The sequence below is a fragment of the Amphiura filiformis genome, chromosome 3 (assembly GCF_039555335.1).
Source record: "Amphiura filiformis chromosome 3, Afil_fr2py, whole genome shotgun sequence".
Classification (NCBI taxonomy): domain Eukaryota; kingdom Metazoa; phylum Echinodermata; class Ophiuroidea; order Amphilepidida; family Amphiuridae; genus Amphiura; species Amphiura filiformis.
The window spans coordinates 67,502,904-67,526,408 of NC_092630.1; the positions used below are offsets into that span (position 1 = coordinate 67,502,904).

Genomic DNA, 23,505 nt, shown 5'->3' on the forward strand with positions numbered 1-23,505 from the left:
CACCTTTGCTGGAACAGGTGGTGTAGGACAGGTACATGTATAGGCTATTCCTCGTTCAATGCGATTTTTTTTTGCCATAATATTGTTTGTTTGCTTGTTTGTTTGTATTTACACTTGAGTCATGATGGTACCGGGCTCAAGCTGACCTGTCGGAGAAAACCGTGAAGGAAAAAAACAAAGAATGAAGAAAACAGGACAAAGAATGCTCGGACAACCTTGAATCACTCACGGCACTCGTCACTGGCACCATTTTGCTATTAGCCCCCCCAGTCTAAAGAAAGAAACCAAAAATATAACATTGGGGGAGGGGGATTGGAGACAATTTCTTAATCAAGCACGTTTTGGTGACAAAATTAGTTTATGATACAACTTGCGTGCGAAGGTTTTTTTAAATTAATTTTGCAAGGTTTTTTTTATTAATTTTGCAAGGTTGCCAAGGTAAAAATGGCCAAATATGGGGTAAATTTGGTCAGAAACCCATATAGGCCTACAGGCGTCAACATTGGGGGGATGATTGTATGGACCATTCCCCCTATCAAAATATTGGATGGGTCCCCTGACCCCCGGGATCTACGCCTATAGTGGTCATTAACTCATTAGGGGTGGTGCAATAATTATGTGTACCCCGGGGTGAATTATAGGGGGGGCAAAGATTTTTGGCAGGCCAAAAGGGGGGGGGCAAGCATATTTTGGCAGGTCGAAAGGGGGGGTCAAGCGATTTTTGGCAGGTCGAAAGGGGGGGCAAGCAATTTTTGGCACAGATATTTTGGGCACCGTTTCTATATTACGCCCTAAAAAGGCGTAGGAAAACGTTACGAACACGTTCAAATATGCAAAATTTCCTGCTCGCTGCACTCGCATTATATGTTAAGACAATTTAAGGTTTTAAATTCGGGTTCCCCAAAATCTTGTCATGTGTAAGGGGGGGGCAAAGATTTTTTGGCACGTCAAAAGGGGGGGCAAAGGTTTTTGGCACGTCGAAAGGGGGGCAAAGGTTTTTGGCACGGCCAAAGGGGGGAGCAAGCGATTTTGGCAGACCATTTTGAGAATTCACCCCCGGGGTACATAATTATTGCACCACCCCTTAGCTATAAGTTACCGTTTGGAGTTATTACTCATTGGAGTCATACACCTAAATTGTAAAATATGCACATTTTGTTGAAGCTTGAGAGTACACATGCACAATATTTGCGTGGAGCGCGCAACCTGCCTTCTCGTAGCATCGAGATAAAAAATAGATATCTCGATGCTCGTAGGCCTACATTTTACCCCGGACTTTAACCTTCAAAGTTTTTTGATCCCCCCTATTAAGGACTGATTTTTTTTTACCCCCCCCCCCTTTTTAGGACCCAACATTTTTTATCCCTCCCCATATTTTCCAACCCCCCCCCCCTCCGAACACTCTGAAAGCGCCTGCACGGAAACAAAACACTGGTGCACCTCAAGAAAGCGGGATTTCCCTCATATTGACAATCACATGACAATGGCGACTTCCATATTTACGGAAGTATTGACGCTACTTTGGCTAACGAATTTCATGTTTTGTGAAGTACTTGCTGTAAATGATAAAGAGATTATAGTGACTCCAGGAAGCGGATGCTGGAATGAAAGCTGTGGCAAATTTGAACCTATGAGTCCTCTTATTTTATGCACTTATTTGTAAGTTAGTTCGGGTGCAATTTTAGACATCATCAGGTAGCTCGTTCACGTACAGTTCGGCAAATCCGTCAAAACGAGCATATATACCAAAACGGGATGTACATCCCGAACGGGATGTATAAGCGGAAGTACATCCCGAATGGGATGTATAAAACGCCAGGCTTTACAACCGGGCGCCCAGCAGGGCAGGGCCCGCGTAACTTAAGGGATCTAAAATGAGCGTTTATTGCGTTTCGACAGTATTTTTTGTGGGACATGAGAGCACCTCAGACCTATCGAATTGCATTCTGAATACGAAGCATGTCTTTCTGATATCAAATAATTTACATTTTTTGAAAATCACAATATAATTTAATACAAATTTTATGACAAATTATAAAAATTTGATATTTTTCAAATTTTTGATATATAACAGTCCTCGAAGTAAATTATATAAATCCAATGATATATTCTTAAAGTATATGTAGCAGGGAGGAAAAGCACGGTCAATTGAAAATTTTGACCTTTCATATTGAAGATATGGATTTTTTCCCAAAAAGACCTAATTTTTTTTGGTGTTTTGGGAAAAAAATCCATATCTTCAATACGATAGGTCAAAATTTTCAATTGATCGTCGGCTTTTCATCCCACCTACATACACTTTAAGTATAAATCATCAGATTTATAAAGTTTACTTCAAGTACTGTTAAATATCAAAATATCAATTTTAATGATTTGCCATAAGATGTGTATTAAATTGCGAATTTCAAAAATCAAAATTATTTGATATCAGAATGACATTCTTCGTATTCAGAATGCAATTCGATATGTCTGATGTGCTCTAATGTCCCAAAATAAATACTGTCCAAACGCTCATACCCCAGCCCTTAACTCATTTGTAGTGATTTTTTCCAGGACATTTTCTAATTATTTATAGCCTTTCTTGCAGCACATGTTCTCAAATGCGATGGAAAGCAATTTATTTTTATTTCAAAGATTGTAATTAATATATTTGTATGCAATATCAGATTTAACAGTAACTCAAACAGAAGATAGATCAGCCAAACATTGTTCTCTCTTAGAAAAAAAAAAAAAGGTGCAACGTAGAACCTTCTTTTTCCCCGCTTTCAGCGCCTAAGCTATATAAAGAACCTTAAAAAGTTACATAAAGCATAGACTCTACTTTCTAGAGTCCATGCATAAAGAAACTTTAAGATTTAAATAGGCCTAGTAGTAGGGCCTATAGGCCTACAGCGACTTTCAATCTAATTCTAATTAATCCAAGGACTCACATCACAAAGTTAAGAAAAGTAAACAGCAGTAGGCCCTATGCTTTTTTTTTTTTTTTTTTTTTGGATAAAACCATTTGCTTGGCTAAAGAAGATTTCTCTTTTTGATATGAATCTTTGAAGGGTTCTTAATGTTCCATCTTTAGACAAGGAAATGCTTTATTGTAGAACCTGGAACCCTTCAAGGGTTCTAAGTAGAACAGAAAAAAAGTTTTAGGCAAAAAATATACATTGTAGAACCAAAAGGGTATCACTTCTTTTCACTTTGTGATTAGTCCCTGAACTATTGATTATTATAAACTCGAAACTCGAAATTTGACACTCGAAACTCGAAATATAAAACTCGAAACTTGAGATTCGAAACTCGAGACTCGAAAATTTGACTCGAAACTCGAAGATATAAAGCAACACACACGAAGTATATAGCACTTTTTGAGTATCCTATACTGATTTTCATTCAATATGTAGAAGTCGGTTACGGTGGTTTTGTAATTTCGTCCCAACCCTATAGGCCTAACCCTGACCCCAACATTTTATTATAAACTGTGCTATAGACCTAGCCATAACCATAAAACTGCTAAATAATAATAAAACGTAAAAAATAAAAATAAACACCAAGAATTGTGAAGCGGATGCATGAAATTGCACTATAACATGGGCATAGGCCTATCCTTGATATTGCTCAACATTTAAAGATCTTACCAATTTTAAAACGAGTAGCCTACGTAACAAAAGGCTAGGCAAAAAATGGCCAGCCTAAAAATGTTTTGTCTAGTCTAAATATCTAATGCATTTCAAATAAACCATGATGATAACGTAAAATAAAGTAAAATTTGACGAAAATGGTCAAATATAGGTTAAAAAGTACACGGGGATCTCAATTTGCAAATCTTAAATGGTCTAGATATAGGCCCTATGTTGCGAACGCAGCGAGTAGGAAAATATGCATATTTAAGTGTTTCCGTATTGTTTTCCTAAGCCTTTTTGAGCGTTTTATTCAAAAGGTGCCCATGAATATTTGCCAAAATTAAAAATCGCTTGCCCCCCCCCCCTCCTCTCGGCTTGCCAAAAATGGCTCCCCCCCCACCAATGCTTTCCAATGGACATTTTATTGTGAAATGTCATTGTACAAAATTCCACATAGCCCCCGAATGAAAAGTATTTAATTATGTTTGTACTCACTCAGGTAGCATTTTGTGTGAATTTTACATCCGAACTAAGTGCTGTTAAATTTTTATGAGCCTTTTAATTTTACATGTAAAGTCTATGGGGTGACGATTAGAAATGGACGGCAATATTGAAAACCCCTCATTTTGGGCCATTTTAGACACTAAAATGCGCATAAAAAAGAATAGCACTTAGTTCGGATGTAAAATTCACACAAAATGCTACCTGAGTGAGTACAAACATAATTAAAGACCCATTCAGTGATCCCAGCGCCAGTGCAAAAAAAATTAAAATTGTTTATAAATTGCTTAAACGTGAAGGATAAGTCATTCAAATTGTCATTTGGTATTTTTGAAATAACAAATTTGGCAAAAAAACGTAGAAAACAGCAGTACTGACGAAGTTGAAGCCATATACATGTAGCTAATTTAGATACGGTATATCTAAATTACAGATTCGTGTAAAATGTCTTATTTTGTCTTAAATACACGGCTTTCGGCTGAACCACTCGCATGCTGTGTTAGCACATCTATGACAATGACCATGATGACAAAGGTACCAAAATCTGAATTTTGATGATTTTTACGATCGTCCGGATGAGCAAATCACTGAATGGGCCTTACATTTCATTCGAGGGCTATTATAGCAAAAACTATGGAACAAAGGTGCCCCCCCCCCTTTCGGCTCGCCAAAAATGGGCTTGCCCCCTCCCCCAGGGCTCATAATAATTATTACACAGCCCCTTAGTGGATAGGCCTAACCAAGAAAATCATGCATTTATTTCAAATCTATTAAAAACACACCTCATTTCATTGAAGATTCAAACATTTTGGCTCAAGATTGACATTAAAATTTGGCTTCCTATACCATTTTGGTGAGCCACACTGGGGTGCCGGGGGGGGGGGGTCCCCCACCGTCAGAAAATTGTGCGAAATAGGTCACAAACACCCATTTTCCCTCTATTTTATCACAATTTTTTAACGTCACCTAGGAAATACCTTTCAGCCCCCGCACCAAAATTATTAAGGGAGCTGAGAAGACATTCTTCGTACTCAGAATACAATTCGATATGTCTGATGTGCTCTCATGTCCCACAAAAAATACTGTCGAAACGCTCAGAACGCTCATTCCAGATCCCTATAACGGAAGGGGCTATGCAATAATTTTCTTTGAGTTTGATACATTCCTAAATCTGGTGTTCGCTCTCGCCAAAAAATCCCTCTCCCTGCTAAAATTGATTGCCTCCTCGGCCTGCAAAAGAAAAAGAAAAAAAAAAGAAAAAAAAAAGAAAGAAGAAGACATTTGCATACATTGACATTTTCTGTAATGTTCAGTTTCTAAATTCTTTTTATAGCTTAGGCCTATTATAGGCCTATAAAGCGTTTTAAAGTGTATCCGTAATATATATCCCCTTTTGACTTGCACCTTTCCATTTTTAACTTAAATGTTGATAAACATTTTGCATTTTTGTTCAAAACCAAGTGAATTTTTACTGACTACATAATTATAATGTGTAGTCCTACAAAAATATTGTATAGTGAGTAAAAATTTACTTCGTTTTGTCGAAAAGCAATCCAAAAATGTGTAGGCCTAAGCCTACATTACTGAACAAACCTGCATGATGAATCTATTCAACGAACTTAAAATTTGCTTGCCTTGCACAGCTGCACCCCTACCAAAATCCTCCCTTGCTTAACAAAATCCCCCCAAACAAAAACAACAACATGACAACAGCAACAAAACAAAACAAACGAACAATGAAAAACAACAATAAACAAACGAACAAAAATTTGAATGAAGTAGGCCTATTGTGCGTGTGCGATCTGTGCGGTGCGACTTGACTGATCAATATTTAGGCCTAAAATTGCATGCTTCAACCATTTTTACATCCGAAATCATATCTTCAAAACTGTTTTATCAAATGAGCTCTGTTTTTTGCAAATGATAGATAAAAGTCGTGACTTTCATCTTATACTGAATGATTGTTGGAAACACATTTTATAATGTCGCCCGTTCGTTTGGGCCTGCTTTTCTGCGACAACCTAACTAGGGAAGCTCTGGGACCCTGAATTCTTACAAAATTAGTTTTTTTAACGTAAAATCCAACTTTGAGGCTCTATAACTTTTTTTTGCAACGGTAAACCCCCCTTTTCCCACGGTTAACCTATGAGTAAAATTTTGTAAGGAATCGATTAAACATGTTTAAAATTTTCCGAAACCATGAACAAATTTCCGCCAGCATGTTTGTCACACCCTACCCTGGTACGCGTTAGCGAATACGAACTGCCCATGTGTTTCATTTCCAAATGCGCCATATACATCCCGATTGGGATGTACATCCCGATCGGGGTATACATCCCGATTTGACGGATTTGCCGAACTGACGTAGCGTTTTCGTTGTCCCACTGGCCTACTACAACGTTAATAATAACGTAGATTGCCTGGCGATCGGAGTGTTATCGTCAGAGCACCTCGGACTAATCATCAGGATGATCAGACATCAGACATATAGACATATTCATCTAAATGATCTAGACTGCGGAACTCAGTCCTCAATGATAGTCAGTCATTACACAGCCGTGACGTTAAGTCACGGCTGTGCAGTGTGTGTCTTTTTTCTTACAGGTTCTTTAAGTTAGGCGTGCAGCCTAACTTATTTCTTTCTTGCCATTTCTTAAGTTAGGCGGGCAGCCTAACTTATTTCTTTCTTTGCTTTCTTTCTTTCTTTCTTTCTTTCTTCTTTCTCACAATTTGCTTCTTCTGCCACATCCTTGATCGTATTTCGACCAAACTCAGTCAGAAGCAGTATTGGGTAGATGGCTACAAAAGTTATGGGGGTTTTCAACGTCGGAGGTCATCCAGGGGTCACAGGGGTCACAAAAGGTCATTTAACTGAAAAATGCTCCAATTGAGCTGAAATTTTAATACAATGATGCTTATGACTTTCTAAACATGTTAAAAATATTTTGATATCCATTTAAGGTCATTAAGGGGCCATAAAGGGGTCAAAGGTCAAGTTTTTCAAAATGCTCCAATTGAGCTGAAATTTATATGCAATGATCCTTATGATGTTCTGAACATTTTAAAAACATTTTAAGATTCATTTAAGGTTATTAGGGGCATTAAAGGGGTCAAGGTCAAATTTTCAAAATGCTTCAATTGAGCTGAAATTTAAATGCAATGATCCTTATCTTATCCAGCACAGTATTGCTGCTTCATCAGATCGTCACAATCATCAGCCTAACTTACCTCGTGCCCTTGCAAAGGGCACAGTTGCTCTAGTTTCTTCTTTCTTTCTTTCTTCTTCTTCTCACAATTTGCTACTACTTCCACATCCTGGATCGGATTTCGACCAAACTCGGTCACAAGCAGTATTGGGTAGCTGGCTACAAACATCATGGGTTGTTTAACGTCAGAGGTCATCCAAGGGGTCACAGGGGTCAAAAAAGGTCATTTTAATCGAAAATGCTCCGATTGAGCTGAAATTTAAATGCAATGATCCTTATGACATTCTAAACATGTTTAAAATATTTTAAAAATTTATTTAAGGTCATTAAGGGGCCCATAAAGGGGTCAAAGGTCAAGTTTTTCAAAATGCTCCAATTGAGCTTAAATTTAAATGCAATGATCCTTATGATATTTGAAACATTAAAAAAATATTTTGAAATTCATTTAAGGTCATTAAGGGGTAATAAAGGGGTCAAAGGTCAAGTTTTTAAAAATGTTCCAATTGAGCTGAAATTTCAATGCAATGATCCTTATGACATTCTAAACATTTTTAAAACATTTTAAAATTCATTTTAGGTCATTAAGGGGTCATAAAGGGGTCAAAGGTCAAGTGTTCCAAAATGCTCCAATTGAGCTGAAATTTGAATGCAATGATCCTTATGACATTTTCAACATGTTGAAAATATTTCAAAATTCATTTAAGGTCATTAAGGGGCAATAAAGGGGTCAAAGGTCAAGTTTTCAAAATGCTTCAATTGAGCTGAAATTTGAATGCAATGATCCTTATGACATTCTTAACATGTTTTAAATATTTTAAAATTCATTTCAGGTCATTAAGGGGCCATACAGAGGTCACAGGTCAAGTTTTCAAAATGCCAGCTTTCCACGATTAAGGTTTATCAAAACGGCAATTAATGAAACAATCTTATTAAAATTAATACTATCCAACACAGCACTGAGTGTTGCTGCTTGATCAGATCATCACAGTCATCCGCCTAACTTACCTCGTGCCCTTGCAAAGGGCACAGTTGCTCTAGTTAAGTTAGGCGTGCAGCCTAACTTATTTCTTTCTTGCCATTTCTTTCTTTCTTTCCTCTTTCTTCTTTCTCACAATTTGCTACTACTGCCACATGCTTGATCAGATTTCAACCAAACTCAGTCACAAGCAGTATTGGGTAGTTGGCTACAAAAGTTATGAGTTGTTTAACGTCAGAGGTCATCCAAGAGGTCACAGGGGTCAAAAAAGGTCATTGTAACCGAAAATGCTCTGATTGAGCTGAAATTTAAATGCAATGATCCTTATGACATTCTAAACATGTTTAAAACATTTTAGAATTTATTGAAGGTCATTAAGGGGGTCATAAAGGGGTCAAAGGTCAAGTTTTTCAAAATGCTCCAATTGAGCTGAAATTTAAATGCAATGATCCTTAAGACATTCTAAACATTTAAAAAATATTTCAAAATTCATTTAAGGTCATTAAGAGGTAATAAAGGGGTCAAAGGTCACATTTTCCCAAATGCTCCGATTGAGCTGAAATTTAAATGCAATGATCCTTATGATATTCTAAACATGTTGAAAACATTTTAAAATGCATTTAAGGTCATTTAAGGGACAATAAAGGGGTCAAAGGTCAAGTTTGCTTCAAAATGCTTCAATTGAGCTGAAATTTAAATGCAATGATGCTCATGACATTCTTAACATGTTTTAAATATTTTAAAATTCATTTAAGGTCATTAAGGGGGTCATACAGAGGTCAAAGGTCAAGTTTTCAAAATGCAAGCTCTCCACGATCAAGGTATATTAAAACCGCAATTAATGAAACAGTCTGATTAAAATTAATACTATCCAGCACAAAGTATTGCTGCTTGATCAGATCGTCGCAGTCATCCGCCTAACTTACCTCGTGCCCTTGCAAAGGGCACAGTTGCTCTAGTTGTGCTTTCTTGCACAGCCGCCATCGGCGCTGTGCATTGTTTTTACCGCGTTCTTCTTTCTTTCTTCTTCTTCTGTCAACATTATGATCTCAACATCATAATCAGCCAGCGTAGCCACATGCTTTCAGGCATGTTGACCATACTTGGTCAGTAGAACTGCGTTTGGTGGTGCCACAGATGTCACATGATCAACTTCCGGTCAAATGTCATCCACTTCCGGTCAATGGCCAAAACTTGGATTTTCACTAAAAATGCTTCTCCTCCCACATATTACATAGCACCGTAACGTCACTTACACACATGCATCATCTATAGCCAGTGTCTAAAAGTTATACCAGAAAATTGGAATCAAAGGTCATTAAGGGGTCACTTCGGTAAAAGTCTGAAAAATTTGTAAACAATATTCAAAAAATCACAGTCTTTACAAATTACATAGCAGAGAGTCGCCATTAGCACACATGCATCGCTACTAGGTAGGGTCTTTAGGATGCCTACAGTTTTGGGGTCAACGGTCATTAAGGGTTACTTCGGTCAAAAACCAAAATTATCAAAAATGTTTAAAAAATTTTATCTCAAAATGTAAACAGACCAGAGTAATATAACCATCATACGTGAATCAGTGTTACCTGATGTATGTATGGTTTTTTTATTTTGGGGGTCAAAGGTCATTAAGGGGTCACTTCCTGTTTTTAGCGAAATAACTTCAAGAATTTTTATCTCAACAACTAAACATATTAGAATTTTTTAATTAAAATTGGAACAATGCATTTTGTCGGTGTATATAAGGTTTTATTTTCATTGAGGTCAAAGGTCATTAAGGGGGTTAAAAAGTCAATCATAAATTTAAAAAATCAAAATCCATGTATAAGTTCGATTAAGCTGAAATTCACAAGGAATATTCCTTATGACATCCTAAGCACTATGTAATATTTTTGCGGGGTCAAAGGTAATTAAGGGATCACTTCCGTTATCAACAAAACCGCCTGGTGGCTGTGCTTTCATGGGTCGCAGGTGACCGCAACCGATCGTATATCTAGTTCTTCTTCTTCTTCTGTCAACACTATGATCAGCCATCGTAGCCACATGCTTTCAGGCATGTTGACCATACTTGGTCAGTATAACCGCTTGGTGGTGCCACAGATGTCACATGATCAACTTCCGGTCAAATGTCATCCACTTCCGGTCAATGGCCAAAACTTGGATTTTCACTAAAAATGCTACTCCTCCCACATATTACATAGCACCGTGACGTCACTTACACACATGCATCATCTATAGCCAGTGTCTAAAAGTTATACCACAAAATTGGAATCAAAAGGTCATTAAGGGGTCACTTCCGGTAAAAGTCTGAAAAATTTGTAAAAATATTCAAAAAATCACTGTCTTTACAAATTACATAGCAGAGAGTCGCCATTAGCACACATGCATCGCTATTATCTAGGGTCTGTAGGATGCCTACAGTTTTGGGGTCAAAGGTCATTAAGGGGTTACTTCCGGTCAAAAACCAAAATTATCAAAAAAGTTTAAATTTTTTTTATCTCAAAATGTAAACAAACCAGAGTAATATACCCATCATACATGAATTAGTGTTACATGGTGTATGCATGGTATTTTTTATTTTGGGGGTCAAAGGTCATTAAGGGGTAACTTCCTGTTTTAGCTAAATAACTTCAAGAATTTTTATCTCAACAACTAAACATAGTAGAATTTTTTAATTAAAAGTGGAACAATGCATTTTGTCGTTGTATATAAGGTTTTATTTTCATTGAGGTCAAAGGTCATTAAAAGGGTCAAAAGGTCAATCATAAATTTAAAAAAATCATAATCCATGTATAAGTTCCGATAAAGCTGAAAATTCACCAGGAATATTCCTTATGACATCCTAAGCACTATGTAATATTTTTGCGGGGTCAAAGGTAATTAAGGGATCACTTCCGGTTCTCACAGATTCATTTGTCACTGCTGGCTGTGCATCCTCGCGATCGCAGGCGAACGCATAATCAGATCTCGTTTACATTATTGATTTTTATTTAGGGTCAAAGGTTATGAGGGGTCACTTCGTGTTAAACAAAATACCTTCTAAAATACCTGGCGGTTGTGCATGCTCGCGGTCGCAGGCGACCGCAACCAGATCTAGTTTCTTTCTTTCTTTCTTTCTTCTTTCTCACAATTTGCTTCTTCTGCCACATCCTTGATCGGATTTCGACCAAACTCGGTCACAAGCAGTATTGGGTAGCTGGCTACAAAAGTTATGTGTTGTTTAACGTCAGAGGTCATCCAAGGGGTCACAGGGGTCAAAAAAGGTCATTTTAACCGAAAATGCTCCGATTGAGCTGAAATTTAAATGCAATGATCCTTATGACATTCTAAACATGTATTAGAAATTTATCTAATATCATTAAGGGGCCCATAAAGGGGTCAAATGTCAAGTTTATCAAAATGCTCCAATTGAGCTGAAATTTAAATGCAATGATCCTTATGACATTTGAAACATTTAAAAATATTTTAAAATTCATTTAAGGTCATTAAGGGGTCATAAAGGGGTCAAAGGTCAAGTTTTTAAAAATGCTCCAATTGAGCTGAAATTTCAATGCAATGGTCCTTATGACATTCTTAACATTTTAAAAACATTTTAAAATGCATTTAAGGTCATTAAGGGGTCATAAAGGGGTCAAAGGTCAAGTGTTCCAAAATGCTCCAATTGAGCTGATGAGCTGAAATTTAAATGCAATGATCCTTATGACATTCTAAACATGTTTCAAATATTTTAAAATTTATTTAATATCATTAAGGGGCCCATAAAGGGGTCAAAGGTCAAGTTTATCAAAATGCTCCAATTGAGCTGAAATTTAAATGCAATGATCCTTATGACATTTGAAACATTTAAAAAATATTTTAAAATTCATTTAAGGTCATGAAGGGGTCATAAAGGGGTCAAAGGTCAAGTTTTTAAAAATGCTCCAATTGAGCTGAAATTTCAATGCAATGGTCCTTATGACATTCTTAACATTTTAAAAAACATTTTAAAATGCATTTAAGGTCATTGAGGGGTCATATAGGGGTCAAAGGTCAAGTGTTCCAAAATGCTCCAATTGAGCTGAAATTTGAATGCAATGATCCTTATGACATTCTAAACATGTTGAAAATATTTTAAAATTCATTTAAGGTCATTAAGGGGCAATAAAGGGGTCAAAGGTCAAGTTTTCAAAATGCTTCAATTGAGCTGAAATTTAAATGCAATGATCCTTATGACATTCTTAAGATGTTTTAAATATTTTAAAATTCATTTAAGGTCATTAAGGGGGCATACAGAGGTCAAAGGTCAAGTTAATACTATCCAGCACAGTGTTGCTGCTTGATCAGATCGTCACAGTCATCCGCCTAACTTACCTTGTGCCCTTGCAAAGGGCACAGTTGCTCTAGTTCTTTCTTTCTTTCTTCTTTCTTCTGTCGACCATTACATTTGCTCTAGCACTCACATGCTTACATCGATTTTGACCTAACTTGGTCACAATGATCATTGACCGTGCCCCTACATGTCATATGAAACTTGTGGGGTCAAAGGTCACGCAGGGGTCACAGGGGTCAAAAACATGATTTCAACTCAAAATGCCACTTCTCCCACAAATTTCGCAGGACAGTAACGCCACTTGCACACATGCATTGTTATCACCCAGTGTCTATAAATCATACACAGATTTGAGGTCAAAGGTCATTAAGGGGTCACTTCCGGTATAAAACCAAATTCCTTCAAAAATTTTTGTTAGCTAAGAAAAACATAGGAGAGTGACGGTATGTGCACATGTGAATTATGTTAGCTAATGTATACGTGGTATTTTTTGGTTTGAGGTCAAAGGTCATTAAGGGGTCACTTCCGGTGTAAAACGAAATACCTTCAAAATGCTACTTCTCCCACAAATTACATAGGACGGTGACGCAACTTGCACACATGCATTGCTATTACCCAGTGTCTATGAATCATACACAGATTTGAGGTCAAAGGTCATTAAGGGGTCACTTCCGGTATAAAACCAAATTCCTTCAAAAAATTTTATTAGCTAAGAAAAACATAGGAGAGTGACGGTATGTGCACACATGAAGTATGTTTACCTTATGTATATGTGGTATTTTTTGGTTTAAGGTCAAAGGTCACTTCCGGTCCAAGACGAAAAACATTCAAAATGTCCCTTCTGTCAAAAATAACATGGCAGAGTGATACTGTGTGCACACATGCATTGATATAAGGCAATGCTTGTGGGGTTTTCGTAGATTTTGGGGTCAAACGTCATAAAAGGGTCATAACACGGCTGTGTTCGTGGTCTTAGACCACAGCTAAGTCTAGTTTATCTTTTGGTCGTTATATGACTATCATTTGAGGACTGAGTTGTTATAATATATTTTCCGAGGAGCAATTTCAGACAATAGTTGGGGATTAGTGGGGCAGAGGTTATCTATTGAATCCTTTCATGACCACTGTAGTGAAGCATACTCAAGTCTGCCAAGGAAGGACACTCGGCACAAATTGAAAGACCATGTCAACTCTCGACAAAAGAATGCATGCATGTCAAAGGTCATACGACACCAATTTGGTGTTTGTTATGCTCCTCGAAATTAGTACCTTACGGTCTATGTCTGATATTCATCGTGATCTAGTCCGAATAATCAGACCCAGAACAAAATATTAATTTCTGATATGATCCTGTTCTGGGTCTGAACTGTTTCCATATGAAATCTTGATGGCAAATTGGACAATAGAAGCACATGGTTCTACGTGACAGCTTTTTAATCCCTATTCATGTTGTTACAGTGGAAACTCATTATAACGGTTGTCAGGGACAGAGAAATTAGTCCTTTATATCCAAATTTTGTTATATCAGGATTGTAAAAACAATAAATAACAAAAGAATTTTGTATCTTGGTTCTGGAAAAATACTTCTTTATAACAGGGTTTTTCTTGTATCAGATTTCGTTATAATGAGGTTTTACTGTACATGAATCACGCTATAGTATTGTGGACCATCCTTCTGATACTTGAGTGTTTGGACAAGCGGAACGGTCGTTTGTCTACTTCTCTGTTTGTAAACAAACCAGGTGGTCGAAATCGTCCTCCTCGCCGAATACGAAAGTCAGCGTAATAGTACGGCACTAATCATGATCCAGCACTAGAACACGATCATGATCAGCTTAAGGTTGCTTGTAATTGTTCAAACTGAATAAAGAAAATAATAGATAATATATAACTAAAAGTCACCTCGTCCCTTTTTCAAAATCTTTAACGAGAAACTAATAATTAAGTGTGAAGGGTCTAATTATATATACATTTTTGCAACCATTTACTAGTATTTAGATATAATAACATCAGTATAATTTTGAATTCAACTGAATGCGTTCACATATTTTTATTTATCAAAAATTGATTATGGCATAGTCTAATTTGTGTAAATTGAATTTGTAAACACTTTGTTTGTTTATAGACCTGATGATTATATAGAATGTGATGAACCAGAAGATCTGAATGGTAATGATACAGCTAGAAAAGAGATAGGCACTGGATGTTCACAGGTATGATTTGTATAACTTAATCATTTGACAAGTGGGGTAACCTTTACTCAAATCTCACTAGGAGAAACAGCGTTTACTCAACAAATATGGTGTCTTAAAAGGGCAAGATGTCTTAAGTGTTATAAGAGGTGGCTCGGACACAAAGTGCAATTGGTTTTACACTTGTGTCTTTATGAATGTCAAGAACTGCTAATACATTTGGCAAATTTATACAAAATAATAATAACATTGCAGTGTCATAAATCTATCCATACTTATTCACAGCTTTGTTCAGGTCTTAAGTTAGCATCAGAATATTTATAAGCAAGACAAACACTGATGGTAAATCAACTCAATGGGAATGTTTAAAAATTATAGTGTAACTCAGTGTATTTTAATTTGTATATGTTGCTTGTACGAGTACGACAGATATCCATAAATGTATTACAGAAGCAAAGGAGTACCAAAGTTGCAAAATATAAGTCCTACAAACTTTTCAAACTTGGTTACATTGTGTACATGTCTGAAAGTTCATATCAACAGAAGGGGATGGATTGTTAACAGTGTTTTAAAAACCAGGTTTGTTGCCACTAGCCTTTCCTCCAAAAATAACAATCTTTCATGTACAGAAATCAGACAAGTTCATCCTTTCTTTTTTCAGTATGGTGAAGACAAGTATGGTGATGTACAAACAACAGCAGTAGAATGTCATGCATTGATTGGTATAGAATGTTATGGCAATAGGACATTTATTAAAGAAGGTGTACCATGTATCAAGTAAGTCCACACATGTTTCTAGGTTTTCAAATTAATCAAAGGAATAGCCAAAGTGTAAGCAAACTTTGAGGTACTAGTATCAAATTGTAAAACAAGAGCCAATAAACTGATCAGTTTTGTAATGGGATTTTGGAAATGGTGTCTGAGCTAGTTAGATACAAGTTGAGGTTTATACCCATTCTAAATTTAACCTCACAAACATTAAACAGGCTATAGCACAAGCTGACCCAGTGAGTTGAATAAAATAGTGGAAACTGCTCAAAGCAGAGAATATGTGATCTCCTCTGGTTAGAGTGGTGTGTTAGAGAGCATTTTGCAAACAAAGAGCAAACAACCTGTCCAAAATGATGGGTGGATGGTTGTCTAAAGAAGGCACTTTTTGAAATTGCACATGATCCTCCATATGATTTGTTTCAACCATAAAATGTAAAGTTGCAATATTTTGAAGAACATGGTTGGCAAAATTTCAACTTTCAAATTCTTTAGTTAACATGTTAACCAACACAAAGCAACAGACATTCTATTGGCAGGCTATACCATTTTTCACCCTGATGTGGCAGTGACGTCAACACTTTGAGGCAGCTGTTTCGCGTGTGCATCTAGGTAGCATCTTAAAGAAGGTGCATGTGTATACAGCCCTCGAATTAACCCACGGCACCCATGGCATTTTGCCGTGGGTGCCCATCCCCACTGCCGTAATGCCCTCAAAATATGTCCTTTACCCAAGGCAGTCACTTGCCGTGCCCTCTAATGAAATTGCCGTCGGTGCCCCAGCCCTGCCACTTCATTATAAAATTATCTATCTATGTTTGTGTGTGTTTTCTTCACTTTTGAGAAATTGCCTTGGTGCCCTTCTCAAATTTTCAACAGTTGCCATGATGCCCTCTTGAAATAATACAAACTGCTGTGGTGCCTTGCCTTTTCAGTGAAAATCCAAGGCAATTATCAACTTGCCCTAAACAAGTTGCTGTGCCCCTTCAGATCCTTAATTCGAGGGCTGCACTGTGTATACCAGTGCTTTAAGCAAACTCTAGCAATTTGGTGCTGCGCCCAAACAAATGCGCTCTGACGTCACTGCCACTGACTTCAGGGTGAAATACGGTATATAGACTAATTAGTTATATTGCATACATTTCCTTGCAGGTACACAGGTCACTACTTTGTTTCAACTCTACTGTTTTCCATCTTACTGGGATTCTTTGGTGTGGATAGATTTTGTCTTGGACATGTTGCTACAGCTGTAGGCAAGCTACTCACATTAGGTGGGCTTGGTATATGGTGGATTGTTGATATTATATTATTAGTAACAGGACATCTAATGCCTGCTGATGAAAGTAACTGGTGTCCTTGGTACTGAGACAAAATATGTACACATTGTGAAAATGATGTCATCTTATTAAGTCCAAATTTTGTAGTAGACTTTGACTGAGGATGTAATTATGTGCAATAGTAATATCACTCTTTCTGGGGTGGCTAGCAATGAGAAGCTAGCACATTGGTTTAGAGTCTTGCAAGATGCAGGTTCCTTTCATGGTGAATTGAGTGTAAAGATATCAACATTTTGTTGATGACTTTTCAGTTTTGATTTAAAGTTGGTGAAGAAAAAAGTAAAGGTATAAATGAGATGGCATTTTTAGAACAATGTGTATTTGGTATTGTCCAATAAAATCAGTACTACAATTCACCACCTGGATGCAATATTGTGATCTCCAACATATACAGGAAGTATTCAGGAAGTACATCTACACGAACAAGGCAAAACATTGCAGGCTTCATTCTGAAGAATTGAAAACAATCTTCGAAAGTCAGCCTTGTCACTACAATATTGTGATGTGGATAGAAATGAGGATTAGCTCGTATTCAGAGCCCTGGATTAGAACTGGCCCAGTTCCTCAGGACCGCGATGTCCAAATTGCGAGCATGCAGCATGAACATTGAGTGGCTACTGGCTTGTGCAAATCAAAAGCAACACTTCAGCGGAGGCTCTCTGAACTGCTTGTTAATATGATATTACCATAATGTTGATATAAAATTGGATCGATTGAGCCCATATTTTAAAACTCATAGCAAGACCAATAAATATTGGGCGTAAAGCATCCAATTTTATCATTATTATGTGTGAATCCAATATTTTCACACACTTGGATTCATCAAAACATAATAATGAATGAAATGGGACAGTAGTACTTTATGCAGGCTTAAGGCACTCCAGTGACTGGCCAAACATCTATAATCCAGTCTTGGTGTAAACAACCGTTGCTGTATTTTAAGAACTCAGCTGTGAATCTGAGTTAACTAGGATAGGTGCAATTTTATCACCTTCAAATTCGGAAGAGTCAATAGGCTTAAATATGACATGATCAAGGGGAATGAGTCACATGTCGACCCTGGTCGAAAATGAGTTTTAAATATGTTTCTAAAGAGGATATTTAGAGCTATCAGAAACTGAAAACCACTTGCTGATATGACTTTTCTTTGCGAAGTTACATCAATTTATCAATCGCTTAAAACAAAAGAATTTTGACACCTTCTTTGCCAATATCTCAAAATCAATATTAACTTCAATACTAGCTAGCTACAATTATATTAGCTACAATATAACTTGGTACGCAAGACCAGATCACAATTTGTGTGATGTGCTCTCTCTCTCTCTCTATCTTTGTTACTGTTATGTGATAAAAGAGAAGCAAGAGATCATCAACTACTTCTGATGGGAGTATAGTATTTTAGCCTTCAGTTATGTGATTTATAACAACACTCAACTGTAGGTCTATACATATTTGGAATGGAAATTAGTCAAAGAATCTAAATAAAAATACAAATTAGGGTAAAAATGCTTATTGGAGAAAATCACAAAAAACACATTTTTTGCCTCATATCTGTAAATACACTGTAGAAAAGTTAAGCCAAAAGTTGCCTTTTTGGTGTTCTTTGTAATATGTACACTACATTCCAGAAGCAACTTTTTTATTTTTTGGATACTGACCATATTTTTTACTTATTGACCAAATGAGTCCAATGTTAACTAAAAATGACTTTTTAGCCAAAAATGGCCTTATTTGGTTAATAATTAAAAAACATAAACCCAATATAAAAAAATGGACAAAAAAACATCGTTGAATGGAGTGTGTAGATAACAAAAACACACAAAAGCCAAATTTTAAGACTAAAAATGTGTTTTTTGTGATTTCTCCAAAATTGCTGTTTTACACCAAATCTGTATAAATTTATATTTAGATTCCTTGACTAATTTCCTCTCATGAATAATTTAGAAGTTCCAGCACTTTAAATTAAATTAATGCATTTCTGAGAGAGCACAGTCCCTTTAACTTTATACATGTACTATAGTATGGTGTAATAAAGTTTTGCTAAACAGATCTAACTAGATTCAGTTGTTGTCTTATCATTTTTATCATGGCTTTTTATTGTTCCACACAAGTACCTGTAATGGGAGTCGGGGCATAGCCAGGGGGTGGTAGGTCAAAGATCACAATTTGGGCTACAAGGGTCAAAACCTTAAAAATGCTCTTGATTTTTGCACAAACTCTTAATTGTATGATTTTTGATCCTAATTCAAATCCAAATATAAAGAGTAGTTTCTAGCAGTGGCAGTGGACAAGCATAATTTAGTTTCGGTTTTACTAGGACCTCTTGAATGCGTGCTAAAAATTCCAATCTTATACTATATAAGCCCCAAATGACTGTGTTTTGCTTGGAGGCTGTGCGTGCAAAATGTTACAATTTTACCCTATTTGGGCCAAAAACTTTATTATGCAGAGGGCAATTTTTTTTATTATTGCTTTATTTTTCTTCTATTTAATGTGATTTTAGGGGGGTCAGACCTCCCATCTTAAAATTCAGGGGGATATTGACCCCGCGTTTGCCCGCTTCCGCCGCCTATGATTAGTTTGCACCATCTAGGACGTCTCGTTATCGTTATATAGGTAACCGGGTGGGAGGGTATGACCAAAGAACTTCTTAGAAGATGATCTTTGACCTTGAGAACTATATGTTGCAGATAGGCCAAACTTTACTTTAATTTATACCAGAGGGATAATTTTGTATGGTTTTGACAACATTTGACCAAAATACCCACTGAATCATATTGATCTTGACCTATTGGGCTATGTAGCCTATGCAAGGATACATCCTAGATGGTGCAAAGTATTCCCAAGTTAAAATGTTTTTGCAAAGCGAACAATTGGAGACCATTTATGGTTAAAATCAGCATTTTTAGGTTTTGGCCCCTGAGGAGCCTAAAATGCAACTCGAGAACCATACATCTAGGCTAGTTGAAACCTTACTACATGTACTAACACTTGAGAACCATAAATTTGAACGAAAAAGTGGGCGTACGGGTATTAATAAGGGGTTATAATATATTTACTTTTGTTTGTGAAATATGGGTCCACTTTCAAATTTTTTGGAGACTGAGCTTTTTTTCCTTTTCCACTCTCTTCCTCCCCTTTCGATTTTTTTAAATATGAAGTGAATCTGGAAAGATCAACAGGGGCTACCCGAAAATGAAATCTCTGCTGAAAAACTTAAATCGGGCAGGAAACTCGGCCTGCAGGGAATAGTGAACTGTGATAGTGCCCTCTTGTAGCATTAATAAAAGTAAAACATACATAATATAACAAAATAATGGAAAGGGGCGCCCGTTCTATAAGTTTCAAGTTCCAAGTTTTTTCACGGCAGTGAAATGATGCCACTTTCCCCCACATCTCATATGCACAGTTTATCCGTTACATATCCTGTGTCATGAATAGGTATTGTAGCCCACCAGCCCTGTGGTTAAGAGTCTAGGAAATAATTCCTAATATCTCATACCCTAGTTTGTATGCCTTTATCTAATCTTGCCCCACATGACAACTTACTAATTAGCCCTAACCCGGAAAAGAGTCTGTCCAGTGTAGGAATAGACTATGCCATAGTCTATTTTTGATAAATAAAAGCATGTTAATCATGATGAAAGCATTCAGTTGAACTCGAAATTATACTGATATTTAATACATCAAAATACTAGTATAAAATTGTTATGAAAAAGTTAATATAATTATATTAGTGACAGTAAAAGTAAAGTGGCTTATATTATTGAATGCAACATAGGCCTATCATAATGTCATAATTGTATTGGCACTTCAATACTGAACAATTCTGATTTTAGAATCTGCCAGTTTATTAATCGCGAAATTCCAGGTTAAAAACTTGGGAAGCTAACAAACAGAGGGAGTAGGGTGACTGAAAAGATCAGATGTGAAAACCTATCAATTGTGCACACATTAATTAAATCAGAGTTTTAAGCTTAAATACAATATCCAGAGTATGCACAATGGGCAAGTGGACTACGGGGTAGTCTAGTGTAGGAATTGTTTAGCCTTTTTTAGAAACATGTTTGCAATTGGCTTATAGCCATCACATGCTGACAATACACATAACTGATTGGTTAATCAAAACTAGCAGGTCATGGCCAGGCCTAATTACAAAGTAAACATATCATTCTGTATAGAAAACTGTGCAGCAGGCGATTTACTTCAGAAAATTACTACATTGCACAAAACTAAGTCCATTATCTATAGTTAATTGAATGTTTATTGACTCTTGTAATAACCCATGTGCATAAACCTGTATAATATTGGTGTTCATAAAGACTATAAAGAGACAAATATCCCTGACCCTGACAAAAGCTAGCAAGAGCAAGCTGTGTAATTTGTTTACTTTAGTGATAAGATACAATTTTCTTCGTAGTTATAGCCAATTGTTTAGTATAGTAGGTGACTTAATAAAAATTCCTTTAAAAGGAATGGGCCGCCCAATGTGAGCTTGGTCGTGATGTGGTAAATTTCACGGTGTTTAGATTTGGTATTATTATCTCTTGCAAACCCGGTGACACCTCATTATAGAAATCAGACCTGTCGATAGGTTATAAAAGGGGATAGCCTTTTCCATGCACGAATTGGGCCATATATAAGAAAATTTTGCTACTTCGCAACGCAATAAAACCTAAATGCAAAATGAGATCCTGTAGGTGGCTCCCGAGGTGGCTTAAAAACTAAATGCAAAATGAGGTTTTAAAAAAATATTGTTTTCCAGAGTCAAGACGCAGGTATCCTTATTAAGCCTCATATCACTTATTTATTGTCGAATAAGTGCAGAGTAGGTTAGATATGAATATTAAATGTTAGACCAAAGTAGCTCAAAGTACATACACCTGATCCGTGAACTTGTCTTTTTTAAAGACAAATTCTTGTTATTGTTCAAGGTACAAAACATACATAAATTTCAGTACAGCACAATAATATCAGTTACCGTATTACAACAAAACAGGCCCGTACGCGGGGGGTGCGGCCGAAACAAAAAAAAAAAAGTATACAAAAAGTCCCAAAATTTCAGAATTTGCGAGCGTAGCGAGCAAAAAAATCAGGTTTTTTATGCTTTTTTGGTCTAAAGAAAGTCCACTTTTCACAAAATCTCACCCCCTTGGAAAAAAAAGTCCACTTTTTCAAAATCAGCACCCCCCCCCCAAAAAAAATCCTGCGTACGGGCGTGGCAACAAAATACATCAAAATTATTACAAAATATGAAAATAATGAAATTTGTTAGATTAGATGATCTCACAAATGTTTGGAATAAAGTAAATAAAATTGACTCAAGTTAAGAAAAAAAGCAAGGTACACCAACTTGATGTGGGGAAACAAGTAAAATGCAGACTAGACAGTACAGGGTGTCCCAGAAAAAATTACCGAGTGAATAAAATTGAGTGTAAGTCGAGAAATAGACATCAGAATCAAAAACTTCCAAAATGTGGCGCATAGCCTATTTTATTGTGCATCACATACGAAAATTTTATTTGATTCGGTTGACTGGTTGCGAAGAAATTAACGATTACATAATGCGCGCATCAATGCAGTTCATTCCAAGTTTGATCAACAGGCGCTTTTTCATACTCGCTCACCGCTTCCTAAAGTTTGTGTATCTCATTAAATTTAGTCCACATTATCTATTTTATAATCCGACGGTGTTGTGTTTTCCATGCTTCACTGAAGATAAATAACAGTTTGTCCGAGAAAACTTCGATTTCTGCAATTGGAAGCTAGTTCCATCTTCAATTCTTTATGCTGTGCAAATATGTTATATTTTAACTTTTCAAAGAACATTTGAGCCAAGAATGACAATTAATCAACTGCTTACAGTTTTACGTGTGATTTTTGATACTATACAACATTAATGTTTTGCATTACAATTTCTTGGAAATATTCCAAAAACATTAATAATGTGTGTGAGAATTTTTTTAAGCCAGCTGGAATTCTTTTTACAATAATAATTATGGAACATTTATATCAACATTAACGAAAAAAAGATATTTACAAGTACCGAGCATCATGTTACATGCAAGCTTTCATTTTCAATATCGTGCAGGTTTTCAAATTTGAACAAAACCTAATCAGATGTTTTGAAAGAAACAGATTGTTTAAAAAGAACGAAAAGGATTTCATCGAACAAAATATGAAGCCCAAATGACAGTGTTATAACCACTAGTGCGCATGGTGTTGAATGATCTTTCTTTCAAACTTGGAATGAAGTGAATTGAGGCATGCGTTATGTAATCGCTCATTTCTTCGCAATCAGTCAACCGATTCCAGTAAAATTAGCGTATAAGATGCAGAATAATATGAGCTACACGCTGATGTTTAGAGTTTTGGATTCTGATGTCTATTTCTCGACTTACGTCCAAATTCATTCGCCCGGTAATTTTTTCTGGGACACCCTGTATGCAGGGGGACACCACAGAAGTAAGTGCTGAACCTGCAAAAACAACAAGGATCAATGGTAATACAAAACTGCACTAGAACAAGTGATGAAAATCACTGTGCATATAAACAGGCACGCTAAACCAAACATCCAGAGTAGGCACAAAACAGGCAAAGTT

General features: G+C 36.4%; 1 protein-coding gene across 1 annotated transcript; it reads left to right on the plus strand.

The window, feature by feature from the left end:
- Nucleotides 1-1,465: 1,465 nt before the first annotated feature.
- On the plus strand, nucleotides 1,466-18,960 carry LOC140149017 (TM2 domain-containing protein 2-like). The gene is made up of 4 exons (XM_072171152.1): nucleotides 1,466-1,659; nucleotides 14,732-14,819; nucleotides 15,460-15,575; nucleotides 16,719-18,960. Exons 1-4 carry the CDS (start codon nucleotides 1,478-1,480, stop codon nucleotides 16,930-16,932), a joined length of 600 nt encoding a protein of 199 aa, XP_072027253.1. The 5' UTR covers nucleotides 1,466-1,477; the 3' UTR covers nucleotides 16,933-18,960.
- The last annotated feature ends 4,545 nt before the right edge of the window (nucleotides 18,961-23,505 follow it).